The 27,343-nt window shown below is 45.7% G+C and overlaps 1 protein-coding gene across 1 annotated transcript in view; it reads right to left on the reverse strand.

Annotated features, from left to right (window-relative positions):
- The window catches only part of LOC126413267 (dipeptidase 1-like), a 218,110-nt gene that overhangs the window by 158,683 nt on the left and 32,084 nt on the right, over positions 1-27,343 (reverse strand). Inside the window, exon 2 of the mRNA XM_050083169.1 lies at positions 12,926-13,082. Within this exon, the coding sequence (XP_049939126.1) occupies positions 12,926-13,082 (157 nt within the window). The remainder of the gene's footprint in view (positions 1-12,925; positions 13,083-27,343) is intronic.

Raw genomic sequence — 27,343 nt, forward strand, 5'->3', positions numbered from 1 at the left:
AGCAGTTCTAAGTTCTAGGGGACTGATGACCTCAGAAGTTGAGTCCCATAGTGCTGAGAGCCATTTGAACCTGTAAGCCACTGTGCCCATTAGGTTATGTAAGGCTTAAATACAGTGACTAGTTTGGTAATTTTCTGTGTTTCGTAATAACATTTTACAAGCATTAAAATTTTGGGAATGGTTTAAATCTCATATTTGCAGATTGTTTGATATTAGATAACTTGTTGATGATTCAAGTTAAATCAGCTGATGAACATTTAAACTGAACAAGTTATGTGTCAATATATTGTTACCAGTACCTTGGATAAATTTTCTTGCGTAATAAATTAAATTTTACATTCTATCCTCAATTTGTTGCTCAGCCTTCCACTCCAGCAGCCCCTGTATCCTGCTCCCAACCATACCACTGTTGTAACCGGTCCTCGATATCGCCGGTGCTGGGACATCCGAGCTAGTCCAAACACGTCTTATCGAGAACGCGTCTGGGGTATTGCAGGCCACAGGATGCCACACCATGATGTATACTGGTCATAGAGACAAGTGCCATGTGTGGATGAGCATTGTCCTGTTGAAAAGTGGCTCCAGGATACTGTCGCATGAGAGGTAACACATGAGGGAACAGGATGCCCGTGGCGCACCATTGGGCATCCCCAAAACGGAAGGACAATGGGACCTGCCCACAGATGGCCGCCATACTCACCAACGACGGCCATCCGGGCTACTGCAGAACACCACCGCTGAAAGCAAACAGGAGCAGTTCATCAGCAGTCTATGCGTCACTCCAAACGCACCCGCTTGTGTTGTGGTGTCAACGGCAGGCTATGCATGGGAGAGTAATTCCCTATTCCGGGTGGGGCTAGCCTCCGCGCCAATGGTGCGGGACGATTGCGAATGTTGCAGGGAATGCATTACTTGTTATCGGATGGCGGGCGCAAATGTAAAGGGGGTGCGATATGCCTGGTGCGATATTCGGCGATCATCCCTTGTGGCAGTCAGACGTCGTCGACCGCAACTTCCACGACCCGTATGCCTGCTGCCCCCACCTACCCAAGCCGTCCAACATCGGGCAAACGTCACAATCGATTGCTCCACAAAGCTCGATATTGCACGATCTGACCGTCTGGCAGAATAGAGACCCTCAAATAGCCCCCTTTCAAACTCTGTCAGCTGGTGATAAAGCGAACAACACTAACCCTCTCTGGTGGCTGTTGTACCTACGACAGAGAACTGCAACTCTAATCATTTATATACCCCCCGTGATGTGTACGTCTACAAAGATACATCGACATCCGACATGTATTTTCGTTAGACAGTGTAATTACAGAGTGCACAGAGGGATTTTACACTACTAGTCATTAAAATTGCTACACCAAAAAGAAATACAGATGATAAACGGGTATTCATTGGAAAAATATATTATACTAGAACTGACATGCGATTACATTTTCAAGCTATTTGGGTGCATAGATCCTGAGAAATCAGTACCCAGAACAACCAACTCTGGCCGTAATAACGGCATTGATACGCCTGGGCATTGAGTCAAACAGAGCTTCGATGGCGTGTACAGGTACAGCTGCCCATGCAGCATCAACACGATACCACAATTCATCAAGAGTAGTTACTGGCGTATTGTGACGAGCCAGTTGCTCGGCCACCATTGACTAGACATTTTCAATTAGTGAGAGATCTGGAGAATGTGCTGGCCAGGGCAGAAGTCGAACATTTTCTGTATCCAGAAAGGCCCGTACAGGACCTGCAACATGCGATCGTGCATTAACCTGCTGAAATGTAGGGTTTCTTAGGGATCGATGGAAGGGTAGAGACACTTGTCGTAACACATCTGAAATGTAACGTCCACTGTTCAAAGTGCCGTCAATACGAACAAGAGGTGCCCGAGACGTGTAAGCAATGGCACCCCATACCATCACGCCGGGTGATACGCCACTATGGCGATGACGAATACACTCTTCCAATGTGCGTTCACCGCGATGTCGCCAAACACGGATGCGACCATCATGATGCATTAAACAGAACCTGGATTCATCCGAAAAAATGACGTTTTGCCATTCGTGCACCCAGGTTCGTCGTTGAGTGCACCATAGCAGGCGCTCCTGTCTGTGATGCAGCGTCAAGGGTAACCGCAGCCATGGTCTCCGAGCTGTTAGTGCATGCCGCTGCATACGTCGTCGAACTGTTCGTGCAGATGGGTGTTGTCTTGCAAACATCGCCATCTGTTGACTCAGGGATCGAGACGTGGCTGCACGATCCGTTACAGCCATGCGGGTAAGATGCCTGTCATCTCGACTGCTAGTGATACGAGGCAGTTGGGATCCAGCACGGCGTTCCGTATTACCCTGCTGAACCCACCGATTCCATATTCTGATAACACTCATTGGATCTCGACCAACGCGAGCAGCAATGTCCCGATACGACAAATCGCAATCGGTATAGGCTACAATCCGACCATTATCAAAGTCGGAAACGTCATGGTTCGCATTTCTCCTCCTTACACGAGGCATCACAACAACGTCTGACCAGGCAACGCCGGTCAACTGCTGTTTGTGTATGAGAAATCGGTTGGAAACTTCCCTCATGTCGCCCGCTGTTCTTGTAAATATAGAGTCTGTTTGCTCGAAGAGGCAGTTTCCATAAGGCTATGTACAGTGGAATTTATTCCTCCGCAGTCACCACCTCAAGAAATTGTAAATTAACGCACATACAAATTTTCATACAGTAAGTAGCCAGTAGCTGAGTAAGAATTTGGAAAAGTAAATTAAATTCAGGGAGAAGAAACAAAAACTTTGAGATTTTCCAATGATATTATAATTCTGTCAGAGTCCGTAAAGAACGTTGACCATTGGAGCGAAATGGACGTACTCATTTCAAGGAAAGAGATTATAAGACGAGTATCACCAAAAGTAAAATATGGGTAATACGGTACATTCTTATTCTTATTGAATTAGTCATTGCCGCGGAAATAGATTAGATTACGAGATTGCTAGGACGACGCACAAACGAAAAAGGATATAAATGCGGACTCTTAAGAGGAACGAAAGCTTTTCTGAGAATGAGATAAATTTGTTAACGTGGAATTTAAATGAAACTGTTTGCAGATTTTATCTCAGGGTATTTCTCTGCAGTGTAACCTTACACCGAAGAGAAACGTGGATGAGACACAGTACGAGCAAAAGATACACAGGGTGGACAAAAATGGTGAAGATTAAATAGCTAGGTGGAGTAACAAATGACGAGGGCTCAATCGAATCCAGGAGAATATAAATTTATGGCGCAACTTGGCTTACAGAGGGGGTAGGTTGTTAGAGAAACGTACTAAATCGTCAAGGAATAGTTAATTTGGTAATTAAGGGAAGTGTGGGGAGCAATAATTTCTGACGGGACAGCTGTGGGCTGCAGTAGTTACGCAGACATAGAGAGGCTAACGTGGGACAGAATAGCGCGAAAAGCCATTGACAGTGGCTGCCAGAAACAGTGTAGCAAAGTTTAAAACCTGCCATTTGACCATGTATTTTCCCATAGCCAAAGCAACTGAGTCATGCTAACTGCCAGTGAATTAGCATACTACACAAGGGTTCTCGCATTTATTTCGACAAAACTTATTTATATAACCGAAGATACATGTTTTGATGATCCAAGACCCTGGCAATCATCATAGGCTCCACCACTTGCTCCTTCTGTCTCCATGACTTATACCCTACCATTTATGGTCGTCCCATTCAGCTCGCCCCCACCCTGAGATACCTTGGCCAAACCGACGACCGTCACACCTGGACACCTCATCGTCAAGCAGAAAGCCCTCTTGAAACTTCTGCCGGACATGGGGATTGCATCCTTCCACCATCCTCCACACCTACAAATCCCTCACCTGTCCTGTCCTCTGTTATGCCAACGTTGACTGGATCTCCTTTCCTCCCCCCTCCCCCATCCTTATATAAGGTCCTCCAAATCCAAGAACGCCACATATCCCCCTTCCATCCCCTACACGACTCCTCCATGACCTCATTCCCTTTCCCCACCTCTGCCCTTTTTTAGAAAATATCTGCATCCTTTACATTGTCTGCAGGGTTGATACCCCCACCCCCTGGTGCCTTCCTTCACACCCCACCCACTGCCGCACCTCTATCGCTGTATCGCTACCTCTCTCCACCTCCACACCCTTCATCACCTTCATCAGGCCATTTTCTGGCACCTCATCCTCCTGGATGATGAACTTGCCCATGACATCTACCCTTCCTAAAATTGTAGCCTGTCCTTGTTGCCCCCTCCCCAGGGCCCCACTTTTCATCTCCCCTTCTTCCTCCAGAGTGGTATTTCCTCCTTCCCCCCCTGAGTCTGCAGCCCCTCCGCAGCTATTTCACTCCCCCACCATACCTCCCCAGCCCCTTTCGGCGCGGCCCCCACCCTATCTCCCCTTCTCCGCCCCCTCTCGCGCTGCCCCTTCCCCCCTTTCTTCCCTTCTCCCTCGTATCCATACCCCTGGCAGATCCTCTCATTTGGTTCTTCGTCATTGGTGTGCTACGTCAGTGTTGTGTTCGGTACTCCTCTACAGTGACGTCAAGTGCTGTGATTTTAATCGTGTGCTGGACTTGTACATAGTGTTGCTGTCCGTGATTGTTATAAGCTCCACCACCCATCGCAGCTTTTATGCTCCGGTCGTACTTGCCGTTGTGTTCTTTCGATCGTCACAATGTGTGGTTTTTTGTGTACACTTTTTTAGCTTTTCCTCTCCCTTTTTACAGTCACCCCCTTTTGCATGCTATCTTCCATTATGTTTCCCATTTTTTGAATCTCTGTTTCCCCATTTTTTCTCCTTTATGTTGTTTTAAATGTCTCTCTGTTCTGTCTCTCGGCTGAAGAGCAGTGCCTATGCTGCTGCCAGCCCACCCCGGATGGGGAATTGAAGTTCAATAAAGAAAAAAAAATATTCTTGTTCGACGATGACTTGGGGTCTACTCAAGTGTAATGATTTGTAATACATTTAACGCTCAATAATGTACTAAGGCTGAAATCTAGATTGCGCAATAAAACCTGTTGTACAGTCAAATAGGGTTTATATCTTGTAGAAAGCACGTAAGAGTGTCGGCTTTCGGACCGAATACTTTCCTGGATAACGTTTGCGAGGGGCATGTCTGTTGCATGAGATAGCCTGTCGGGAACACATTTCAATCGGTAGAATTATGACAATTCGTGATTTTAACACAGACTGGACATTCATCATTGTGGACTGATTTTATCAATTGATGAGGGCTGAGAACTTTGCCTGGCCACGCCAGCTGCCACTGTGTGGCATTTTGTAACAACTCTTTATACTACATAACACTGTATGTATTTACAAAAGCCTGTTGTGTGCGTCTCTAATCGAGTTAAACAAGCGACACTACAGCGGAGTACTCGACATTTCATACATTTTCATACTGCAATAGTTTTAACCCTGTATTTAAACACTTGTTGTACTATATGTCAATTACGTGTATTTTAGCTGTCGTTTCCCCAGTTTTAAAATTGTCTGGAACTGCCTATTTCACTCACACAATTTCGGCTGAGGTCAACTATATTTCTCTGAGAGCTTAATTATTTATCCCTGGTACAATATTCTACACGTCCTTCGAGTTTGTAGACATACTTTTTTCCATTACTCTGAAACTTTTACTGACCTCAGACGGCGTCGTGGATAAATTCGGAGGGCACATTGGCCAATATCATCGCTTCTAAGCAATTACTGATTAATGTCTCCAGCTATACATGTCGCAACGAGTGAATTCAACGAGCTGGGAAGCGGATCAGAAGTCCTGCAACCCAGCCGCCTAGGAGCGCGATTTCAACTCTACTGTGCTGCGCTTTATCGCTTTCCCAAGCCATAATAACGCTCATACAGTTAACGAGCAAAAGTAAAGCCGGCAACTGGGACCTCGGGAAGCTCCACAGCCGCAAATACCCGACCCCTTCAATGAAAGACTAAGTCGTCACTAAGGGCCTACTTACTTTCCAAACTACTGGTACCTTTTTCCCGTTTTCTTTTCTTTTATTTTTTGATTTTCTTTTCCTTTTTACATTTTAGGCGAGAAATATAGCACAGCGTATTTTTCGGCTATTTTATTTAGGCTAATTCAACTGAAACTGTTATTTTCAAAAAGAGATGATGATTTGTGTTGCTGCTTTCACAGAATGAACGCACTCTCGTGGACTCAGAGGTGATACCTACAAAGAGAGTTAAGGTGTGAGACGTTGTTAAAGGAAGTAGGGTTTTATGAATGAAATTTGCTGTAATGTTCTACATTTGGTCAAAACTAGGAAAAAAGTAATTATAACCAATTGTGTTGAAACCAGTGTCTTTAGATATACGGGTCAGTTTGTTCTCTCTTTCCAATTTCTGTTACGTAGAAATAGAAATTACAGGCAGCGCTGCATGTGATTACCACACATCATGGGGCATTTTTCAGTTTTTCTTCGCAATCGCTCTGTCACACGATCTATAGAAAATGGCGTGGTGCCCCCTGCTGTATAAATCACAGTCGTTGTCTTTGTGCAAGGGTGACATCCCCCGGTAGCAGTTGTAATTCACAGTTCAGAAATCTATGATACAGAGCAGCTGTTACCCTGCTTGGAAAAGATTTTGGCCCTATGAGACTGTCACCAACAGTTCATTCCCATACATTGATACTGAAGCAATCTACCGTGCTAATTTATTGCGCAGTCTCTTGTTACGCGGCTTACACCATAGAAAACTATGCGTTACTCGTCGTAAGTAAAACGATCCATATCTCAACAGGTAAACAGGTATTGATTTTCGGATATGTAATTATAGGAACTTTGCCTCTAGTTTTGACCAATACTACCTCCTGTAGGAATATATGATATTTTTTTAACATTCCATTTCTAGAAATTCAATAGATTTTAATGGAATTCATCGCACTTTTGTAGCTCTGGCATTTTTCATAGACCGCCATTACGATCTGCAGACGTTATGCGATCGGTATTAGAGCCACCACTATAATCGTTGTCTCGAGAGGTCTCATGTTACTTATGGTGCAGTCCCGTCTTACTATTGCTGTCTCGTGAAGTCCCAGGACCGCGTTCTGCATCTAGCATGGAGAGGTTTTTAACGTGGCTTTACTATACTGAGGAGCCAAAGAAATTCGTACACCTGCCTAACATCGTATAGGGACCAAGCGAGCAAGCAGAAATGCTGCAACACGATGTGGCATGGGCTCGATTAATGTCTGAAGTAGTGCTGGAGGGAACTGACACCATGAATCCTGCAGGGCTGTCCATAAATCCGTAAGAGTCCGAGGGGGTTGCAAGGCATCCCAGATATGCCCAATAATGTTCATGTGTGGGGAGTTTTGTGGCCAGCGGAAGTGTTTAAACAGCAGAATGTTCCTGGAGCAACTCTGCAGCAATTCTGGACATGTGGGGTGTCCCATTGTCCTGGTAGAATTGCCCAACGTTGTCGGAATGCACTATGGACATGAATGCATGCAGGTGATCAGACAGGATGCTTACGTCCGTGTCACCTGTCAGAGTCGTATCTAGACGTATCAGGGGTCCCATATCATTCCAACTGCTCACACCCCACACCATTACAGAACATTCACCAACTTGAACAGTCCCCTGCTGACATGCAGGGTCCATGGAGTCATGAGGTCGTCTTCATATCCGTACACGCCCATACGCTCGATAGAATTTGAAACGAGACTCGCCCGACCAGGCAACATATTTCCGGTCATCAACAGTACAATGTCGCTGTTGACGGGCGCAGGTCATGGCCTGTGCGGCTGATCCCGGCGGAAGTTCAAGTCCTCCGTCGGGCATGGGTGTGTGTGTTTGTCCTTAGGATAATTTAGGTTCAGTAGTGTGTAAGCTGAGGGACTGATGACCTTAGCAGTTAAGTCCCATAAGATTTCACACACATTTGAACTTTTTTTTCGGGTGCAGCCGAGGCGTCAGGCTTTGTGTCGTGCAATCATCAACGTTACACATATCGAGGATGTTTCATTGAATAGTTCGCACGGCGACACTTCTTGATGCCCCAGCACTGAAATCTGCAGCAATTTGCGGAAGTGCCGCACTTCTGTCACGTTGAAGGATTGTCTTCCATCGTCGTTGGTCCCGTTCTTGTAGGATCTTTATCCAGTCGCAGCGATGTCCGTGATTTGATGTTTTACCGGATTCCTGATATTCACGGTACACTCGTGAGATCGTCGTACGGGAAAATCCCCATTTCATCACTGCCTCGAAGATGCCGTGTCCCACTGCTCGTGGGCTAACTACAGCACCATGTTCAAATTCACTTAACTCTTGATAACCTGCCATTGTAGCAGCAGTAACGCATCTAACAACTGCACCACACGTGTTGTCTAGGGACAGTTGACTTCCGCAGTTTGGTCCCATAGTAACTTACCAGAAATATCCGATTTCTACAAGTTGTCTTATGTAGGCGTTGCCGAGCGCAGTGCCGTTTTCGGTCTGTTTACTTACCTCTGTATTTGAATACGCATGCCTATACCAGTTTATTTGGCGCTTCAGTGGATGAACAATAAATTTTGCACACCATTAAAATTACATTACTGTAGGCTTATAAAATGATGATGCGTAAGTAGTGATCTTGCTGTTTGGCTAAAGGACCAAGTTCTACCAAAAACCCAAATGTAAATCTTTGGACCAGAGTAATGAGCGATCACTTTGAGGTATATACCAGGACTTAAAAAAGTATTTTACCCTAAAGTCATTCTGACGTTACACGTTGTGTCAGTATCGTCTTCTGGCCATAGCTAATCATTATGAAGAATGTTATGTTTTGTTCAGTAAACTAGACACGGAGAACTACAAATACTTCTTGAAATAGGTCGCAGTCACTCGTAATTTACTGTTTCATAATTTGAATAGTATTGGAAAACACGAAAATGCTCTGACAAGGTTCTGCAAGTGTGAAGAGAAACAGTCAGTTGTTGCTAAACATCTTACGTGGAACGAGGACCTACAGCGGGGGGCCAGGCATCAGTGCCCTTGGTGCTGCATCGTCTTACGATATCCACAATTATTCTACGCATGCGCAACCTGCAGGCAAAGACAGTGACAAAGTGACAACAGGTGAGCTGCTTCGAGGTGTTACCTCGAATCATAAGGATGACCCCAAGTCTCTAAGGGTGACACTTGACCGTCCCGTTACATACAGAGCATACGTTGATAATGTTGTTGTTGTGGTATTCGTCCTGAGACTGGTTTGATGCAGCTCTCCATGCTACTCTATCCTGTGCAAGCTTCTTCATCTCCCAGTACCTACTTCAATCTACATCCTTCTGAATCTGTTTAGTGTATTCATCTCTTGGTCTACCTCTACCATTTTTACCCTCCACGCTGCCCACCAATACTAAATTGGTGATTCCTTGATGCCTCAGAATATGCCCTACCAGCCGATCCCTTCTTCTAGTCAAGTTGTGGCACAAATTTCTCTTCTCTCCAATTCTATTCAATATCTCCTCATTAGTTAAAGCGATCTACCCACCTAAACTTCTGCATTCTTCTGTAGCACCTTGATAATAACACAGTCAAAATATCACCTCGTAATAACGTAAATCAGAAGCTCTGTGAAACTACTTGTGGAGGAACTATTGAAATTCTTCGTATCTCATCACTGTCTCCAGTATTCTCCGCGGCTGAATATTGTGGCACAGTCTTAATCAAGAGTTGTCATTTCAAGCTGGTTGATAGAAGAGTTGATCACTACCATGAGACTGATCTCTTGGACCATCAAATCCACGCATACATATGTGTTCGGGTGATGTGTAAGTTGTTACCTCTGGAGATGCGTAAAGAAGAGGGTCTCCTATATGAATTTAGAAACGGTAGTGGAACATCCATGACCACTAGTCCACGAAGATCTCCCACAATCAAACAGCAGACGTTTAGCGTCCGTTATACTGACAGGCCTGCCTCTCGTGGCAGCTAGCGGTCAATTCCGCATTACCTATGCGTGTCAGGATACACTTTAACTGACGTTGTAGCTTGTTGCACGGGGCGGCCCATACACATGCACAGGCACTGCAGATCCGTATATTATACCATACGATTTAGAACAGAGGCATTTGTGCAACATGGCGTTACTCTTTGCCCATTAATCTTCATCACACTCAGAAGATACATACTCACGGGCATCAAGGCAGCAGAAAGAGGAAACCTAGGTGTTCTTGTATTTACAGACTAGCTGAATACGTGGCGTTGCCAATGTGACGCTACAACGCAGTCCTTGCTATGAATTTTTTCACTTATTTAACATATGAAACTGTATACCACGTATTGTCTAGTGTAAATATGTATTGTAAATACTATGTTTAAATTATGTAACATTTAACACTGGCAATTCAGGGCATATTTAGTTAACGTTGAAGTCAGAGAGATTGTTTTGTCGTGCTGCTGGGCGCGGGAGCGCGCCAGCGGGCAGTAGTAGCAGTGACGCCGTGCTCGGAGTAAGACGTGCAGTCGAGTGCTGCTATTCCTAGCAGTGTTACATCTAACGGCTAGTGTGTGGATCTAAGTACGACGGGAAAGAAATGGTCGGCAATCTGGAAGCACGGCCGGGCAAGTTATTACGGATTAATGGGCATAGTGCTGAAGAAACGAGGGCTTAAATATGAAGCGCACTGTGGGCCCAAGTCGCAACAGTAAAAGCCCGCTGCCACATTGTTTCGCCGCCGAGGACTTCCGTCGATCCACCGACAACGAGGGAAGTAAGATCTACGTAATTTTCGTAGGATAAAATTGTAGAAGGCTTGCCAGTGACTGTGCTTTCCTCTGAAGTTGAACAATTAATAACAAGCACTTTATAATCGAAGTGTTGCAGTTAAATTCCACCCGACAATATCACCAAGTAGGTTCCTTCCGATCCTTAGCTACTGAACCGGGTGTGTCACGCCATTATCAAGAGAAAATATGGTAATTATCAAATTATTTGCACAGACGGTGAAGAGTAAATTTCAGACTGTTTTGAACGATTGGTTATCGTAGTTAATTGTTGGACTTAATAAGCTTACGCCAACCGTAATAACTTAATAATAGACTGAAGTAATAAATTTGATTATTAAGATTTATTTCAATGCGTATTCAGCTGAAGTTAGTTCAAGGATATTTCATGAAACTGTAAAGCTTATTCCACCTGTCAATCGCCCAATTCATGAATTATTATCAATCAAAACATAGTTAATCAGTTATTGGCAATATATTTCATTATCAGTAGATTAAACTGTGTAAAGTACATAGTTTTAAAGACAGAATGACAGTCTGTTATTCAAAATCTCGACAGATAATTATCTGTGTTGTCAGCATTGCACTTAGCTGACAAATTATGAACACAATAATTATCAAAATACTTATTGAAAGTTAACCATTAAGGTTTAAGTGTAGTTAGATTGTTATGACATTATTTTATATGCCATTATTTTATATGAGCCTGACACAGCACTTACGTAAAAGTTCCCGTTCCACCAGCTGCCCTACAAATTGGTAAACTTTAATTTTGACACAATTATTCACGTACTTAACAGTAATGTCGCTCATCAGTTGAGCTGGCGACCAATTTTTTAATGCTTTTACAATACATTTCTTTCGGCAAAATTTCCACTCGCAAAATTAAGTTCCAAATTATTTCCATTATTTCATTTACCGATCGTTATTGAATGAAATTACTCATTCAGTAACGATCAAGTTACAACGTCTCCTGTTTCCCGCGGAATAATCATTATTTACTTCGGATTCGGATGCCTTATCCCGACACGGGTCAAAATTCATAATTCACGGTCATTGTTAACTAGTAATTTAGCAAATCTCGGGAAGCAGGGAGGAGTTACAACTGGGTGCGTACTTATTCCAATTGATCCATATACGGTACTCCTTCCTCCTCTCCCTGTCCATGCTCTTCTCTCCCCCCCTCCATCCATCTCCTCCTACACTCTACTCTCTGTCCATCTGCTCTTCCTTCTATCTGCTCCTCCTCCCTCTGTCCATTCTGCTCCTTCCTCCTCTGTCCATCTCCTCCTCACTCTCTCTCTGTCCATGCTTTCTCTCCACGTCCTCCCTCCCCCTTGTCTCTCCATGTTATCACCCCTATCCCAATGGGAGCTGTAGATGTATCAATTTTGGTTCGCCAGGATTTAGGCTGAAACTCACATGGAAGTACAGAGGAAACTACATCTGCCGGCCGTTGTGGCCGTGCGGTTCTAGGCGCTTCAGTTTGGAACCGCGTGACCGCTACGGTCGCCGGTTCGAATCTAGCCTCGAGCATGGATGTGTATGATGTCCTTAGGTTAGTTAGCTTTAAGTAGTTCTAAGTTCTAGGGGACTGATGACCACAGATGTTAAGTACCATAGTGCTCAGAGCCATTTGCACCATTTGAAACTACATCTTCTGAACACGAAATTCGGAGTTCGGGTTAAATAAAAACACGACAGTGAAGCAATCTATTTTTGGAAGAGAAGAAAATAGAGAATGTGAATAACTTTACATATCTTTGTTGTTTTGCGGCACGTGAGGGAAGTGTGAAATGGCTCAAATTGCTCTGAGCACTATGCGACTTAACTTCTGAGGTCATCAGTCGCCTAGAACTTATAACTAACTAAACCTAACAAACCTAAGGACATCACACACATCCATGCCCGAGGCAGGATTCCAACCTGCGACCGTAGCGGTCGATTGGCTCCAGACTGTAGCGCCTAGAACCGCTCGGCCACTTCGGCCGGCATGGAAGTGTCACTCTTGATGTTCTGAGCAGGGTAACCAAAGGCTCCAAGTTCTCCAATCTTGCGCAAGGACCTGTGATTGCCAAAATTGTGAAATGACGATGTATTCGGTACCACTGGCGGCAGCCATCCACGTCACGATTGTGTTGTGCAACGGCGGGCAGCGTGCGCTCACCTGGGCTGCGACCATCCCCTGGCGGAGGCGCGGCAGGTCGGTGTGCGACCAGGCGCTGTGGGACCAGGGCGGCACTGCGCGCAGGTCCTCGTGGAAGGGAAAGTCGCGCAGCTGGTTCTTCAGGAACTTGCGGATGTTCCACGGAAGGTCGTTGTGTCTGAAAAACACCCACAACACACTCACTGCTTTCGTAGCTTCTCCTCGAGGTTCTGAAGCTATGTGTTACGCTTGTCTTGATGATGAAAGCCACGCATAGGAAAAATCAAGACAGTCTCGTACGATATGTCAATTTAGAAAAAAAATGGTGCAACATCTTTCAAATCCTCAGGAAAATATGTACAAACTAAAGAAAAAGATCTATAATACCCACCGTCAAATGGTTCAAATGGCTCTGAGCACTATGGGATTTCACATCTGAGATCATCAGTCTCCTAGAACTTAGAACTATTTAAACCTGACTAACGTAAGGACATCACACACATCAATGCCCGAGGTAGGATTCGAGCCTGCGACCGTAGCCGTCACGCGGTTCCAGACTGAAGCGCCTAGAACCGCACGGCCACACCGGCCGGCCTACCCACCGTCCAGTGACATAATGTGACCACCTGTCGAAAGTCTGAAGAGCTACCTATTACAGCGGGGCCGGTTCTGACACGTGCAGGAAGAGACTCCACTGAGGTTCTGGAAGTTACCGACGGGGATGTGGAGCCGCTCCGACTCCAGTGTCTCGGCCAGCTTCGCTAGGTTTCTCGGCTGTGAATCCACAGCACGAACGGCCCAATCTAGATGGTCTCACAGATCCTGGATTCGGTTTAAATCCGGGGAGTTTGGTGGCCAGAGGAGCACACTAAGCTCATCCTGGCGCTCTTCTAATCACGCACGCACAATGCGAGTTGTGTGACACGTCTCATCGCGCTGCTGGTAGATGCCATCGTGTCAAGGAGAAACAAACTGCATGTGGGGGTGGGCATGATGCTCAGTGATAGAAGCATGCTTGAGTTGATTTACTGTGCCTTCTAGAATGACAGGATCACCCGAGGTATCCCAAAAAAAAAACTTCTCAGACCATAACGCACCCTCATCAAGCCTGGACCCTTCCGAAAATTGTTGCAGTGTCTACAGACGTTTCTTTCCGATGACCAATAAAAGCAGAGCCACCTCAAAATGACATCTGTCGCGGCTCACTCTACGTCCAGTTGAGGTACTGCTGTGCAAATCCCGGCCTTCGTGGCCAGTGAACAGCAGTCAGCAGGGGAGCGTGAACCAGGCACCTTCCACGGATGCTCATATATACAGCAACATTTGCTTTATGGTTATTGAGGGGACTTTGTTGGTAGCCCTTCAGTTCATCTGGGTGGCCCTTTTTTTTGTCATCAGTCTTTTGTTGACTGGTTTTATGCTGCCCGCCACGACTTTCTCTCCTGTGCTAACCCCTTCATCTCAGACTAGCACTTGCAACCTAACTACTCAATTATTTGCTGAATGTATTTCAGTCTACATCTACCCCCCCAGGGGATCCACAACTCTTTTGTGGATACGTGCGTAGCGAGCACGGGGCCCCGAGCTAATGTGGCCTTCCTTCCTTTCCGGGCTGCATACCTTCCCTTTCCGCATCCTTCCCCATCCCCTGTCTTCACCCCCCCCCCTCACCTCTTGCTCTTTCCTTCACTTTCTCCCCCTCTGGGAGTATGGTTTGCACCTACGTCCGGAGACGGACGCTTGTTAATGTACCGCATTCTTCTTCTTCCTTGCTTGTATGTCTTCTTCCTTCCTTTGTCCTTCTCCCTTCCTTACCTCTTCTCTTTACCCTTTTCTCCGCTGCGGCGTTTGAGACCCCCTCTTCTTTCCTTTCCCTTTCTCTTTCTTCCTCCCTGTGCGTGTCTGAAGGCCGACCCACGCACTTCCATGCGTAGCCGGTGACGGGGTAACGCGTAATTCCCCGCCCCGGGTAGACAGGTAGGACACGTACGTACCCCCTGGTAAAGGCCAGGCCCAGGGAGGGGTGATTACCCGAGCTGATACCTTCCGAAAGTGCCGATTGGTCCCTCCGTCCGTTTGTCAGGAGGTGTGACCTGAGGTGTGAACAATCACCTAAGGCGGGTGTGCCCTCGGTGAGGGCCCCCACAAGGGAGGAGCGCGCCATCGGAGACGCCGGTAATCATGGGGGATTCTTCCGCAATGGTTTCCTCACCTTCCACTATGTCTGCTCACAAACGTAAGTTCACTGAGTCTCAGCCACAGACGGTTCTTCCATCGTTGCCACAGTTCCTTGTTGTTTCTCGGTCTGACGAAGGTCACGACTTTTCCACGGTCAACCCTTTCATTATTCAGAAAGGTGTCGACGCAATTGCGGGTCCTGTAAAGTCTTGTTCCAGACTACGGAATGGCACCCTGTTGTTGGAAACACACAGTGCCCTCCAGGCTCAAAAATTGCTGCGTACTTCTCTGCTCCACACCTTCCCTGTCCGGGTGGAACCGCACCGTACCTTAAATTCCTCGCGTGGAGTCGTTTATACACGCTCCCTCGATGGATTGTCTGACGAAGAAATTCAGCACTACCTGTCTGACCAGGGCGTCACCGCTGTTCATCGGGTTATGAAAAGGGTTGACTCGAACATCATTCCAACCCGCACTGTCTTCTTGACATTTGACAAAGTTCAACTCCCATCAAAAATCAAAGCAGGCTATGAGATAATTTCCGTTCGCCCTTATGTCCCGAACCCTACGCGTTGCTATCGATGTCAGCGGTTCAATCACACCAGCCAGTCCTGTTCCAATCCGGCCAAATGTGTTACGTGTGGCCGGGATGCCCATGAGGGTGCTTGTCCACCTCCATCCCCTCGCTGCATCAACTGTCTGGGTGACCACGCTGCTTCCTCTCGAGATTGCCCTGTTTTTAAGGACGAAAAGCTGATCCAGGAAATAAGAGTGAAGGAAAAGGTGTCGACCTTTGCTGCTCGAAAGTTACTCGCCAGTCGACAGCCCACCGTGCCTCAGAAAGGAAAATACAGCGCTGTCCTTGCTTCTCCTCGGCCAACAAAGGAGGCGGCCACGCAGACTTGCGATCTCACATTTAGTACCACGGTCGTCAGATCGGCCAGCGCAAAGATCGCCCGTTCAACCTCACCTCTTTCGCCTGCCCACTCTATGGCTCACCCTTCGTCGGGTTCTGCTAAATCTCGAGCCCAAAAGTCAGACGCCAAGTCTTCCAAAAAAGAGCATTCTCGTGAAGAGTTTTTACGTACTGCAACTTCACAACCATCGGTTCCTCCTTCATCTAAACATACCTCCAAGAAGGCTACGAAGAAACACAGTTCCTCTCCTTCTCCGCCAAGGCGTGTCCCATCTACAGCACCACCTGGCGGAAATCGCCGTCGGCCATCTTCTGTGTCGCCGAGGCGCACTGTTGGTGGCCGGTCAACTGGCCGATCGTTGGTGGCAGGAGCTGCTCCTGACCAACCTATGGATCAGGATCTTCTGCCTTCGACTGAATGCCATTCCATCCTGTCGGTCGCAAGCTCTGAGCAGTCGTTGAGTTGACAGCACCCTTGGTGACGTTCCTCCATTTTCTGTTCACCCTATGTCAATTATCCACTGGAATATCCGCGGCATTCGCGCCAATCGGGAGGAATTGTCGATCCTCTTACGATCCTACTCGCCGGTCATCTTCTGTCTTCAGGAAACAAAGCTGCGTCCCCATGACCGCTTTGTTCTCCCTCATTTTCAGTCCGTCCGATATGACCTCCCCTCTGTTGAAGGCACTCCAGCCCATGGAGGACTCATGATTCTGCTCCATGATACTCTCCATTATCACCCAATCCCCTTAAACACTTCGTTCCAAGCTATCGCCGTCCGTCTTTCCCTTTCTGGATACACGTTCTCTCTTTGTACAGTATACATTCCATCGTCTGCACCAATGGCACGAGCTGATCTCCTTCATCTTCTTGATCAGCTTCCACCCCCCTATTTGCTGGTTGGGGACTTCAATGCCCACCACCCGCTTTGGGGATCTCCACATCCTTGTCCACGTGGCTCACTATTGCTAGACGTCTTCCACCAAGCGGATCTAGTCTGCCTCAACACTGGGGTCCCTACATTTTTGTCTGCCTCCACGGCAAATTTATCCCATTTGGACCTTGCGGTCGGTACTGTTCCGCTAGCTCGGCGCTTCGAATGGTTCGCCCTTGATGATACACACTCGAGTGACCACTTTCCATGTGTTCTTCGACTGCAGCCTCAACTGCCATATATGCGCTCGCGACGCTGGAAGTTTGCCCAAGCCGATTGGACACTTTTTTCGTCTCTAGCGACATTCGATGACCGTCGCTTTCCCAGCGTCGACGATGAGGTCACACATTTTACCGACGTTATTCTCACAGCTGCGGAACGTTCAATACCACGCACCTCCGAATTGCCCCGGCGCCCCCCAGTTCCTTGGTGGAACGAGGCATGCCGTGACGCAATACGTGAGCGGCGACGTGCTCTTCGCATTTTCCGTCACCATCCAACTTTGTCTAACTGTATCCGATATAAGCAGCTCCGTGCGCGATGCCGTCGCGTCATCCGCGATAGCAAGAAGGCAAGCTGGAAATTCTTTACTAGCTCATTTAACAACTTCACTCCCTCCTCGGAAGTTTGGAGTCGGCTTCGACGGTTCTCAGGCGCGCCTAGTTTCTCCCCGGTCTCTGGGCTCACTGTCGCGCATGCTACCTTAGTGGACCCCGTCGCAATTTCTAACTCATTGGGTCAGCACTTTGCTGAGATTTCGAGCTCTTCAAATTACCCGCCAGCGTTTCTCCCGAAGAAACGTGCAGCGGAAGTGCGACATCTTGCTTTCTCCTCTAAAAATCGCGAAAGCTACAATACTGTTTTCTCCATGCGCGAACTCCAACATGCACTCTCTTCTTCTCGCTCCTCCGCCCCAGGACCGGATGGTATCCATGTCCAAATGTTGCTGCATTTATCAACCCATAGCCTGCGTTACCTCCTTCGCCTTTATAATCGAGTTTGGACCGACAGTACCTTTCCCAGGCGATGGCGGGAAGCTATTGTCGTTCCCGTTCCGAAACCTGGAAAGGACAAACATCTCCCCTCTAGCTATCGCCCCATTTCTCTCACGAGTAGTGTCTGTAAGGTTTTGGAGCGTATGGTGAATTACCGTTTAGCTTGGTGGCTGGAGTCCCGCAGTCTTTTAACACCAGCCCAATGCGGATTCCGAAAGCATCGTTCTGCTGTTGACCATCTTGTTGCTCTCTCCACTTACATCATGAACAATTTTCTCCGGAAACGCCAAACGGTAGCAATATTTTTTGATCTGGAGAGAGCGTACGATACCTGTTGGAGGACAGGCATCCTCCGCACACTGTTCTCTTGGGGCTTTCGAGGCCGGCTGCCCCTTTTTCTTCGCGAATTTATGGCAGAGCGCACATTTAGGGTGCGGGTGAACACTACTCTCTCCCGTACTTTCTCCCAAGAAAACGGGGTACCCCAGGGCTCCGTGCTGAGTGTTGTACTGTTTGCCATCGCCATTAATCCAATTATGGATTGTCTCCTTCCTGATGTCTCGGGCTCCCTCTTTGTGGACGATTTTGCGATCTACTACAGCTCTCAACGGACCAGCCTTCTTGAAAGACGTCTTCAAGGATGTCTCGATCGCCTCCACTCGTGGAGCATCGAAACCGGCTTCCGTTTCTCACCCAGTAAGACCGTTTGTGTTAATTTTTGGCGACGTAAGGAGTTTCTTCCGCCCTCCTTACATCTAGGTCCTGTCAACCTTCCGTTTTCCGACGTCGCAAAATTCTTGGGTCTTATGTTTGACAGAAAACTGTGCTGGTCCTCCCACGTTTCCTATCTTTCGGCTCGCTGTCTGCGTTCCCTTAACACCCTTCGTGTCCTGAATGGTACCTCTTGGGGAGCGGACCGGGTGGTCCTTCTCCGCCTCTATCGCGCCTTAGTGCGCTCGAAATTGGATTATGGAAGCATAGTCTACTCCTCTGCTCGGCCGTCTATTCTTCGGCGTCTCGACTCTATCCACCACCGTGGATTACGTTTAGTGTCTGGAGCTTTTTACACCAGCCCTGTGGAAAGCCTTTATGCTGAGACTGCTGAACCTCCGCTGTCCAATCGGCGGGCAGTCCTTCTGAGTCGTTATGCTAGCCATCTGTCTTCCATGCCTGCTAATCCAGCCTATAACCTTTTTTTCGACGAGTCCTTTGATGTCGGGTATGCAGGCCGCTCCTCCTCCCTACTACCCCCGGGAGTCCGCTTCCGTCAACTGCTCCATTCTCTTTCCTTCCGCTTTCCTAAAACCTTCTTGACAACTTGGGGTACAGCACCGCCTTGGCACCGTCCCCGGATCGACTTGCTCAGAGACCTATGTGAATTTCCCAAGGATGGTACCCCTACACTTGTTTACCGTCGGGCATTTGCTGCTCTATGTGCACAAATGACGGAAGCCACATTTATTTACACCGATGGCTCGAAAACATCGTTAGGTGTAGGGAGTGCCTATATTGTTGGTGACACCCCAAATCACTTTCGGCTTCCCGACCAGTGTTCGGTTTATACTGCGGAGCTTTACGCTGTTCTCCAGGCTGTCCACTACATCCGCCGCCATCAGCGGATACAGTACGTAATCTGCTCAGATTCTCTCAGCTCTCTCCTCAGTCTCCAAGCTCTTTACCCTGTGCACCCTCTGGTCCACCGGATTCAGGACTGTCTGCGCTTGCTCCACCTGGGGGGCGTCTCAGTGGCGTTCCTGTGGCTCCCGGGACACGCTGGTATCTGTGGAAATGAGGCGGCCGATATAGCAGCCAAGGCTGCAGTCTCTCTTCCTCGGCCAGCTCTTCAGTCTCTTCCGTTTACCGATCTACGGAGCGGTTTATGTCGCCAAGTTACTCATTTATGGCATGCGCATTGGTCAACACTTCCCCACAATAAATTACGGGAAGTGAAAGCCGTTCCTTGCGCTTGGACCTCTTCCTCCCGAACGCGTCGTCGGGAGGAGGTAATTTTAGCCCGACTCCGGATAGGGCACTGTCTTTTTAGTCATCGACATCTTTTAAGCGGTGATCCTCCCCCACTCTGTCCCCACTGCTCTCAGCTGTGGACGGTCAGACACCTTTTAATTGAATGCCCCTATTTTAATCCGTTACGCTCCCGTCTACAGCTATCGCCTGATCTATCGTCGATTTTAGCAGATGACACGCGCTCAGCTGACCGCGTTCTACAGTTTATTAGAGACAGTGAAATGACGTCAGTCATTTGAAGCCTTTTTTTTGGGGGACAACCAACCCCTTTCTATAGTGGACTTTTAAGCATTCCTTCTGCCTTTAGTTTCTCAAATTTTCTGACTTTGTTTCCATTGCTGCTGATTTTAAATTTGGTTTTTTTCCTGTTTTCTACGTCACGGGCTGGGCGCTAATGACCATAGAAGTTTTGCGCCCTAAAACCACAAAAAAAAAAAAAAAAAAAAAAAAAGTCTACATCTACATTCATACCCCGCAAGCCACCCAACGGTGTGTGGCGGAGGGCACTTTACGTGCCACTGTCATTACCTTTCTTTCCTGTTCCAGTCGCGTGTGGTTCGCGGGAAGAACGACTGCCGGAAAGCCTCCGTGCACACAAGGATCTCTCTAATTTTTTTTTATTTATTTATTGTTCCGTGGGACCAAATTAAGGAGAAGTCTCCATGGTCATGGAACGAGTCAGTACATGAAATTATAACACGATATTAGAAACAGATAAAATGAAATATAAAAAAATATATTCAGCTGACAAGTCGTAAGTTTAAATGAAGAAAATCAACAACGTAACACTGGAATTTGCTTAATTTTTTAGCTCTACCAGGAGCTCCTCGACAGAATAGAAGGAGTGAGCCATAAGGAAACTCTTCAGTTTAGACTTAAAAGAGTTTGGGCTACTGCTAAGAATTTTGAGTTCTTGTGGTAGCTTATTGAAAATGGATGCAGCAGAATACTGCACTCCTTTCTGCACAAGAGTCAAGGAAGTGCATTCTACATGCAGATTTGGTTTCTGCCTAGTATTAACTGAGTGAAAGCTGCTAACTCTTGGGAATAGGCTAATATTGCTAACAACAAACGACATTAAAGAAAATATATACTGTGACGGCAATGTCAGAATTCCCAGATTTTTGAATAGGGGTCGACAAGAGGTTCTCGAACTTACACCACATATAGCTCGAACAGCCCGTTTTTGAGCCAAAAATACCCTTTTTGAATCTGAAGAATTACCCCAAAAAATAATACTATACGACATAAGCCTATGAAAATATGTGAAGTAGACTACTTTTCGTCTTGAAGTGTCACTTATTTCAGATACTGTTCTAATGGTAAATAAAGCAGCATTTAGCTTCTGAACAAGATCCTGGACATGGGCTTTCCATAACAGATTACTATCTATCCGAACGCCTAGGAACTTGAACTGTTCCGTCTCGCTTATAATATGCCTTTTCTGTCTGATCAAAATATCGGTTCTTGTTGAATTGTGAGTTACAAACTGTAAAAACTGAGTCTTACTGTGATTTAGCATCAAATTATTTTCCACAAGCCACGAACTTATTTCATGAACTACATTATTTGTTACTGTTTCAATATTACACACAAGCTCCTTCACTATCAAGCTGGTGTCATCAGCAAACAGAAATATTTTTATATCACCTGTAATACTAGAAGGCATATCATTTATATAAATAAGAAACAGCAGTGGACCTAGCACCGACCCTTGGGGAACGCCCCACTTAACAGTGCCCCATTGGGACTGAACATCAAAGCCTTCGTTAAATCAAAGAAAACACCTAGCGTTCGCAACCTTTTATTTAATCCGTCCAAAACCTCACAGCGAAAAGAGAATATAGCATTTTCAGTTGTTAAACCATTTCTAAAACCAAACTGAACATTTGACAGCAAATGATGTGAATTTAAATGCTCCAGTAACCTCGTATATACAACCTTCTCGATAACTTTAGCAAACACCGATGGCATAGAAATAGGTCTAAAATTGTCAACATTATCAATGTCTCCCTTTTTATAAAGTGGCTTCACTACCGAGTACTTTAATCGGTCAGGAAACCGACCACTCCTAAAGGAAAAGTTACAGATATGGCTGAGAACTGGGCTAACATACATAGAACAATACTTCAGTATTCTGCTACATACCCCATCATATCCATGAGAGTTCTTGGTCTTTAGTGATTTAATTATTAACTCAATCTCCCTCTTGTCAGTATCATGGAGGAGCATTTCAGGCAACAGTCTCGGAACACTTTTTTCTAAGAGCGCTATATGATTCCCTGTTGGGACTAGGTTTCTATTTAGTTCACCTGCTATATTCAGAAAGTGATTATTAAATATTGTACATATATGCGACTTACCAGTAACACGGACATTCCCACTACGCACTGATTCTGTATCCTCGACCTGTCTCTGCAGACCAGCAACTTCCTTTATGACTGACCATATGGTTTTAATTTTATCCTGAGATTTAATTATTAACTCAATCTCCCTCTTGTCAGTATCATGGAGGAGCATTTCAGGCAACAGTCTCGGAACACTTTTTTCTAAGAGCGCTATATGATTCCCTGTTGGGACTAGGTTTCTATTTAGTTCACCTGCTATATTCAGAAAGTGATTATTAAATATTGTACATATATGCGACTTACCAGTAACACGGACATTCCCACTACGCACTGATTCTGTATCCTCGACCTGTCTCTGCAGACCAGCAACTTCCTTTATGACTGACCATATGGTTTTAATTTTATCCTGAGATGTAGCTATTCTATCTGCATACCACATACTTTTTGCCTTCCTAATAACATTTTTAAGCACCTTACAATGCTGTTTGTAATGGGCTGCTGCATTTAGATTTTGACTGTTTCTAACGTTTTGATATAATTGCCACTTTGTTCTACAAGATATTCTTATCCCTCTAGTCAGCCACCCAGGCTGCCTGTTTGTGCTAGTACCCTGTTTTAAACGTTCTAACGGAAAGCAACTTTCAAAGAGCATGAGAAAAGTCTTGAGAAAAGCATTATATTTATCGTCTACTGTATCAGCGCTATAAACAACTTGCCACTCTTGTTCCTTTGTAAGGTTTACAAAGGTCTCTACAGCAACTGGATCAGCTTTCCTGAACAGCTGATGACTATATTTAACACGTGTTGCAGCACAAAAATCTTTTAAAGTTAAAATTTGTGCATCATGATCTGAAATGCCATTCACCTTTTTGCTAACAGAATGCCCTTCTAGTAATGAGGAATGAACAGAAATGTTGTCTATGGTTGTTCTACTGTTCCCTTGTACTCTCGTTGGAAAGAATACGGTTTGCATAAGATTATATGAATTAAAGAGGTCTACCAGCATCCTCTTCCTTGCACAATCACTTATACAATTAATATTGTAGTCACCACATATAACTAACTTTTTGTATTTCCTATAAAGTGAAACAAGAACCTCCTCTAGCTTTAACAAAAATGTTGTGATATCGGAGTCTGGGGATCTATAAATAACAACAGTTAGAAGCTTACCTCCGTTAAATTTAACCACACCTGCACAACATTCAAACACCTTTTCAGTGCAGTACTTTGAAACATCAATTGACTCAAATGGGATGCCGTTTTTCACATACATGGCTACTCCCCCACACCGCAAAGAGCTTTTACATTCGTTATCTCCACGGGAAGTATAAGTAGGGGGAAGCAATATATTCGATACCTCATCCAAAAACGCACCCTCTCGAAACCTGGACAGCAAGCTACACCGCGATGCAGAGCGCCTCTCTTGCAGACTCTGCCACTTGAGTTTGCTAAACATCTCCGTAACGCTATCACGCTTACCAAATAACCCGGTGACGAAACGCGCCGCTCATCTTTGGATCTTCTCTATCTCCTCCATCAACCCGATCTGGTACGGATCCCACACTGATGAGCAATACTCAAGTGTGGGTCGAACGAGTGTTTTGTAAACCACCTCCTTTGTTGATGGACTACATTTTCTAAGAACTCTCCTGATGTGTCGACAGAAGTGCCGACCGCAATGCACGCTATAAACACACGAAGGATGGCGTGAGGTCTGAAACAGGATACGTAATGAATGCTATAAAGAAAAGTACATAGCGTTTGGAATACTTAACTTTAATCCATCCTTGTTGTATACATCGTTCTTGATGAGACATGCTTTATACGATAAGTATCAATTGCTATGTAAGGCTAATGGCGCCTTGCTAGGTCGTAGCCATGGACTTAGCTGAAGGCTATTCTAACTATCTGCTCTGCAAAGGAGCGAGGCTTCGTCAGTGTAGTCGCTAGCAAAGTCGTCCGTACAACTGGGGCGAGTGCTATCCCGTATCTCGAGACCTGCCTTGTGGTGGCGCTCGGTCTGCGATCACACCGTGGCGACACGCGGGTCCGGCATGTACTAGTGGACCGCGGCCGATTTAAAACTACCACCTAGCAAGTGTGGTGTCTGGCGGTGACACCACATCTCCCAATGAATCTCAACCTGGCACCGGCCTTACCAACAATTAATTCTATATGTTCATTCCACTTCAAATCCGTTCCGTACTCATACTCCCAGATATTTTACAGAAGTAAGTGCTACCAGTGTTTGTTCTGCTATGATATAATCATACAATAAAGGATCCTTCTTTCTATGTATTCGCAATACATTAGATTTGTCTATGTTAAGGGTCAGTTGCCACTATCTGCACCAAGTGCCGATCCTCTGCAGATCTTCCTGCATTTCGCTGCAATTTTCTAATGCTGCAACGTCTCTGTATACTACAGCATCATCCACGAAAAGCCCCATGGAATTTCCGACACTATCTACTAGGTCATTTACATATATTGTGAAAAGCAATGGTCCCATAAGACTCCCCTGTGGCACGCCAGAGGTTACTTTAACGCCTGTAGACGTCTCTCCATTGAGAACAACATGCTGTGTTCTGTTTGCTAAAAACTCTTCAATCCAGCCACACCGCTGGTCTGATAATCCGTAGGCTCTCACTTTGTTTATCAGGCGACAGTGCGGAACTGTATCGAACGCCTTCCGGAAGTCAAGGAAAATGGCATCTACCTGGGAGCCTGTATCTAATATTTTTTGGATCTCATGAACAAATAAAGCGAGTTGGGTTTCACACGATCGCTGTTTCCGGAATCACTGTTGATTCCTACAGAGTAGATCTGGGTTTCCAGAAACGACATGCTACGCTAGCAAAAACATGTTCTAAAATTCTCCAGCAGATCGACGTTAGAGATATAGGTCTATAGTTTTGCGCATCTGCTCGACGATCCTTCTTGAAAACTGGTACTACCTGTGCTCTTTTCCAATCATTTGGAACCTTCCGTTCCTCTAGAGACTTGCGGTACACGGCTGTTAGAAGGGGAGCACGTTCTTTCGCGTACTCTGTGTAGAATTGAATTGGTATCCCGTCAGGTCCAGTGGACTTTCCTCTGTTGAGTGATTTCAGTTGCTTTTTCTATTCCTTGGACACTTATTCCGATGTCAGCCATTTTCTCGTTTGTGCGAGGATTTAGAAAAGGAACTGCAGTGCGGTCTTCCCCTGTAAACAGCTGTGGAAAAAGGTGTTTAGTATTTCAGCTTTACGCGTGTCATCCTCAGTCTTCCGCTACAGCTTTTACCCTCTACACCTCCCTCTAGTACCCTGAAAGTCATTCCCTCATGTCTTAACAGATGCATCATCCTATCCCTCCTCCTTATCAGTTTTTTCCACATATTCCATTCCTCTTCGATTCTGCGTAGAACCTCCTCATTCCTTACCTTATCAGTTCACTTAATTTTCAACATTCGTCTGTAGAACCACATCTCAAATACTTAGATTCTCGTCTGTTCCGGTTTTCCCACAGTCCATGTTTCACTACCATACAGTGCTGTACTCCACACGTACATTCTCAGAAATTTCTTCCTCCAATTGAGGCCGATATTTGATATTAGTGGACTTCTCTTGGCCAGGAGTGCCTTTTTTCCCGTAGCTAGCCTGGTTTTGATGTCCTCCTTGCTTCGTCCGTCATTGGTTATTTTACTGCCTAGCTAGCAGAATTCCTTAACTTCATCTACTTCGTGACCATCGATTCTGATATTAAGTTTCTCGCTGTTCTCATTTCTACTACTTCTCATTACCTTCGTCTTTCTCCGATTTACTCTCAAACCATACTGTGTACTCATTAGACTGTTCATTCCGTCCAGCAGATCAGGTAATTCTCTTTCACTTTCACACAGGATAGCAAGTCATTAGCGAATCGTATCATTGATACTCGTACACCTTCAATTTTAATTCCTCTCCTGAATCTTTCTTTTATTTCCATCATTGCTTCCTCGATGTACAGATTGAACAGTAGAGGCGAAAGGTTACATCCTTGTCTTACACCCTTTTTAATGAGAGCACTTCGTTCTTGGTCGTCCACTCTTATTACTCCCCCTTGGCTGTTGTACATCGGTCTCTCCCTATATCTTACCCCTACTTTTCTCAGAATTTCGAACATCTTGCACCATTTTACATTGTCGCAACCTTTTTCCTGGTCGACAAATCCTCTGAATGTGTCTTGATTCTTTTTTAGGCTTGCTTCCATTATTAACCTCAACGTCAGAATTGCCTCTCTCGTGCATTTACTTTTCCTAAGTCCAAACTGATAGTCATCTGCCGCATCCTCAATTTTCTTTTCCATTCTTCTCTATATTATTCTTGTAAGCAACTTGGACGCATGAGCTGTTAAGTTGACTGTGCCATAATTCTCGCACTTGTCAGCTCTTGCCGTCTTCGGGATTGTGTGGATGATACTTTACCGAAACTCAGATGGTATGTCGCCAGATTCATATATCCTACACACCGACATGAGTAGTCGTTTTGTTGCCACTTGGCCCAGTGATTTTAGAAATTGTGATGGAATGTTATCTATCCCTTCTACCTTATCTGACCCTAAGTCCTCCACAGCTCTTTTAAAATCTGATTCTAATACTGGATCCCATATGTTTTCTAAATCGACTCCAGTTTCTTCTTCTATCACATACTACACCAGACAAATCTTCCCCCTCATAAAGGCTTTCAATGCGTTCTACCCACCTATCCGCTCTCTCCACTGCACTTAACACTGGAATTCCCGTTGCACTCTTAATGTTACCACCCTTGCTTTTAATGTCACCGATGGTTGTTTTGACTTTCCTGTAGGCTGAGTCTGCCCTTCCGAGAATGATTTCTTTCTCGATGTCTTCACATTTTTCCTCCAGCCATTTCGTCTTAGCATCCCTGCACTTCCTATTTCTTTCATTCCTCAGCAACTTGTATTCTATATTCCTGAGTTTTCCGTTTTTGTACTTCCTCCTTTCACCAATCAACTGAACTATTTCTTCTGTTACCAATGGTTTCTTCGCAGTTACCTTCTTT

Source organism: Schistocerca serialis, chromosome 7 (genome assembly GCF_023864345.2).
Source record: "Schistocerca serialis cubense isolate TAMUIC-IGC-003099 chromosome 7, iqSchSeri2.2, whole genome shotgun sequence".
NCBI classification, from domain to species: Eukaryota; Metazoa; Arthropoda; class Insecta; order Orthoptera; family Acrididae; genus Schistocerca; species Schistocerca serialis.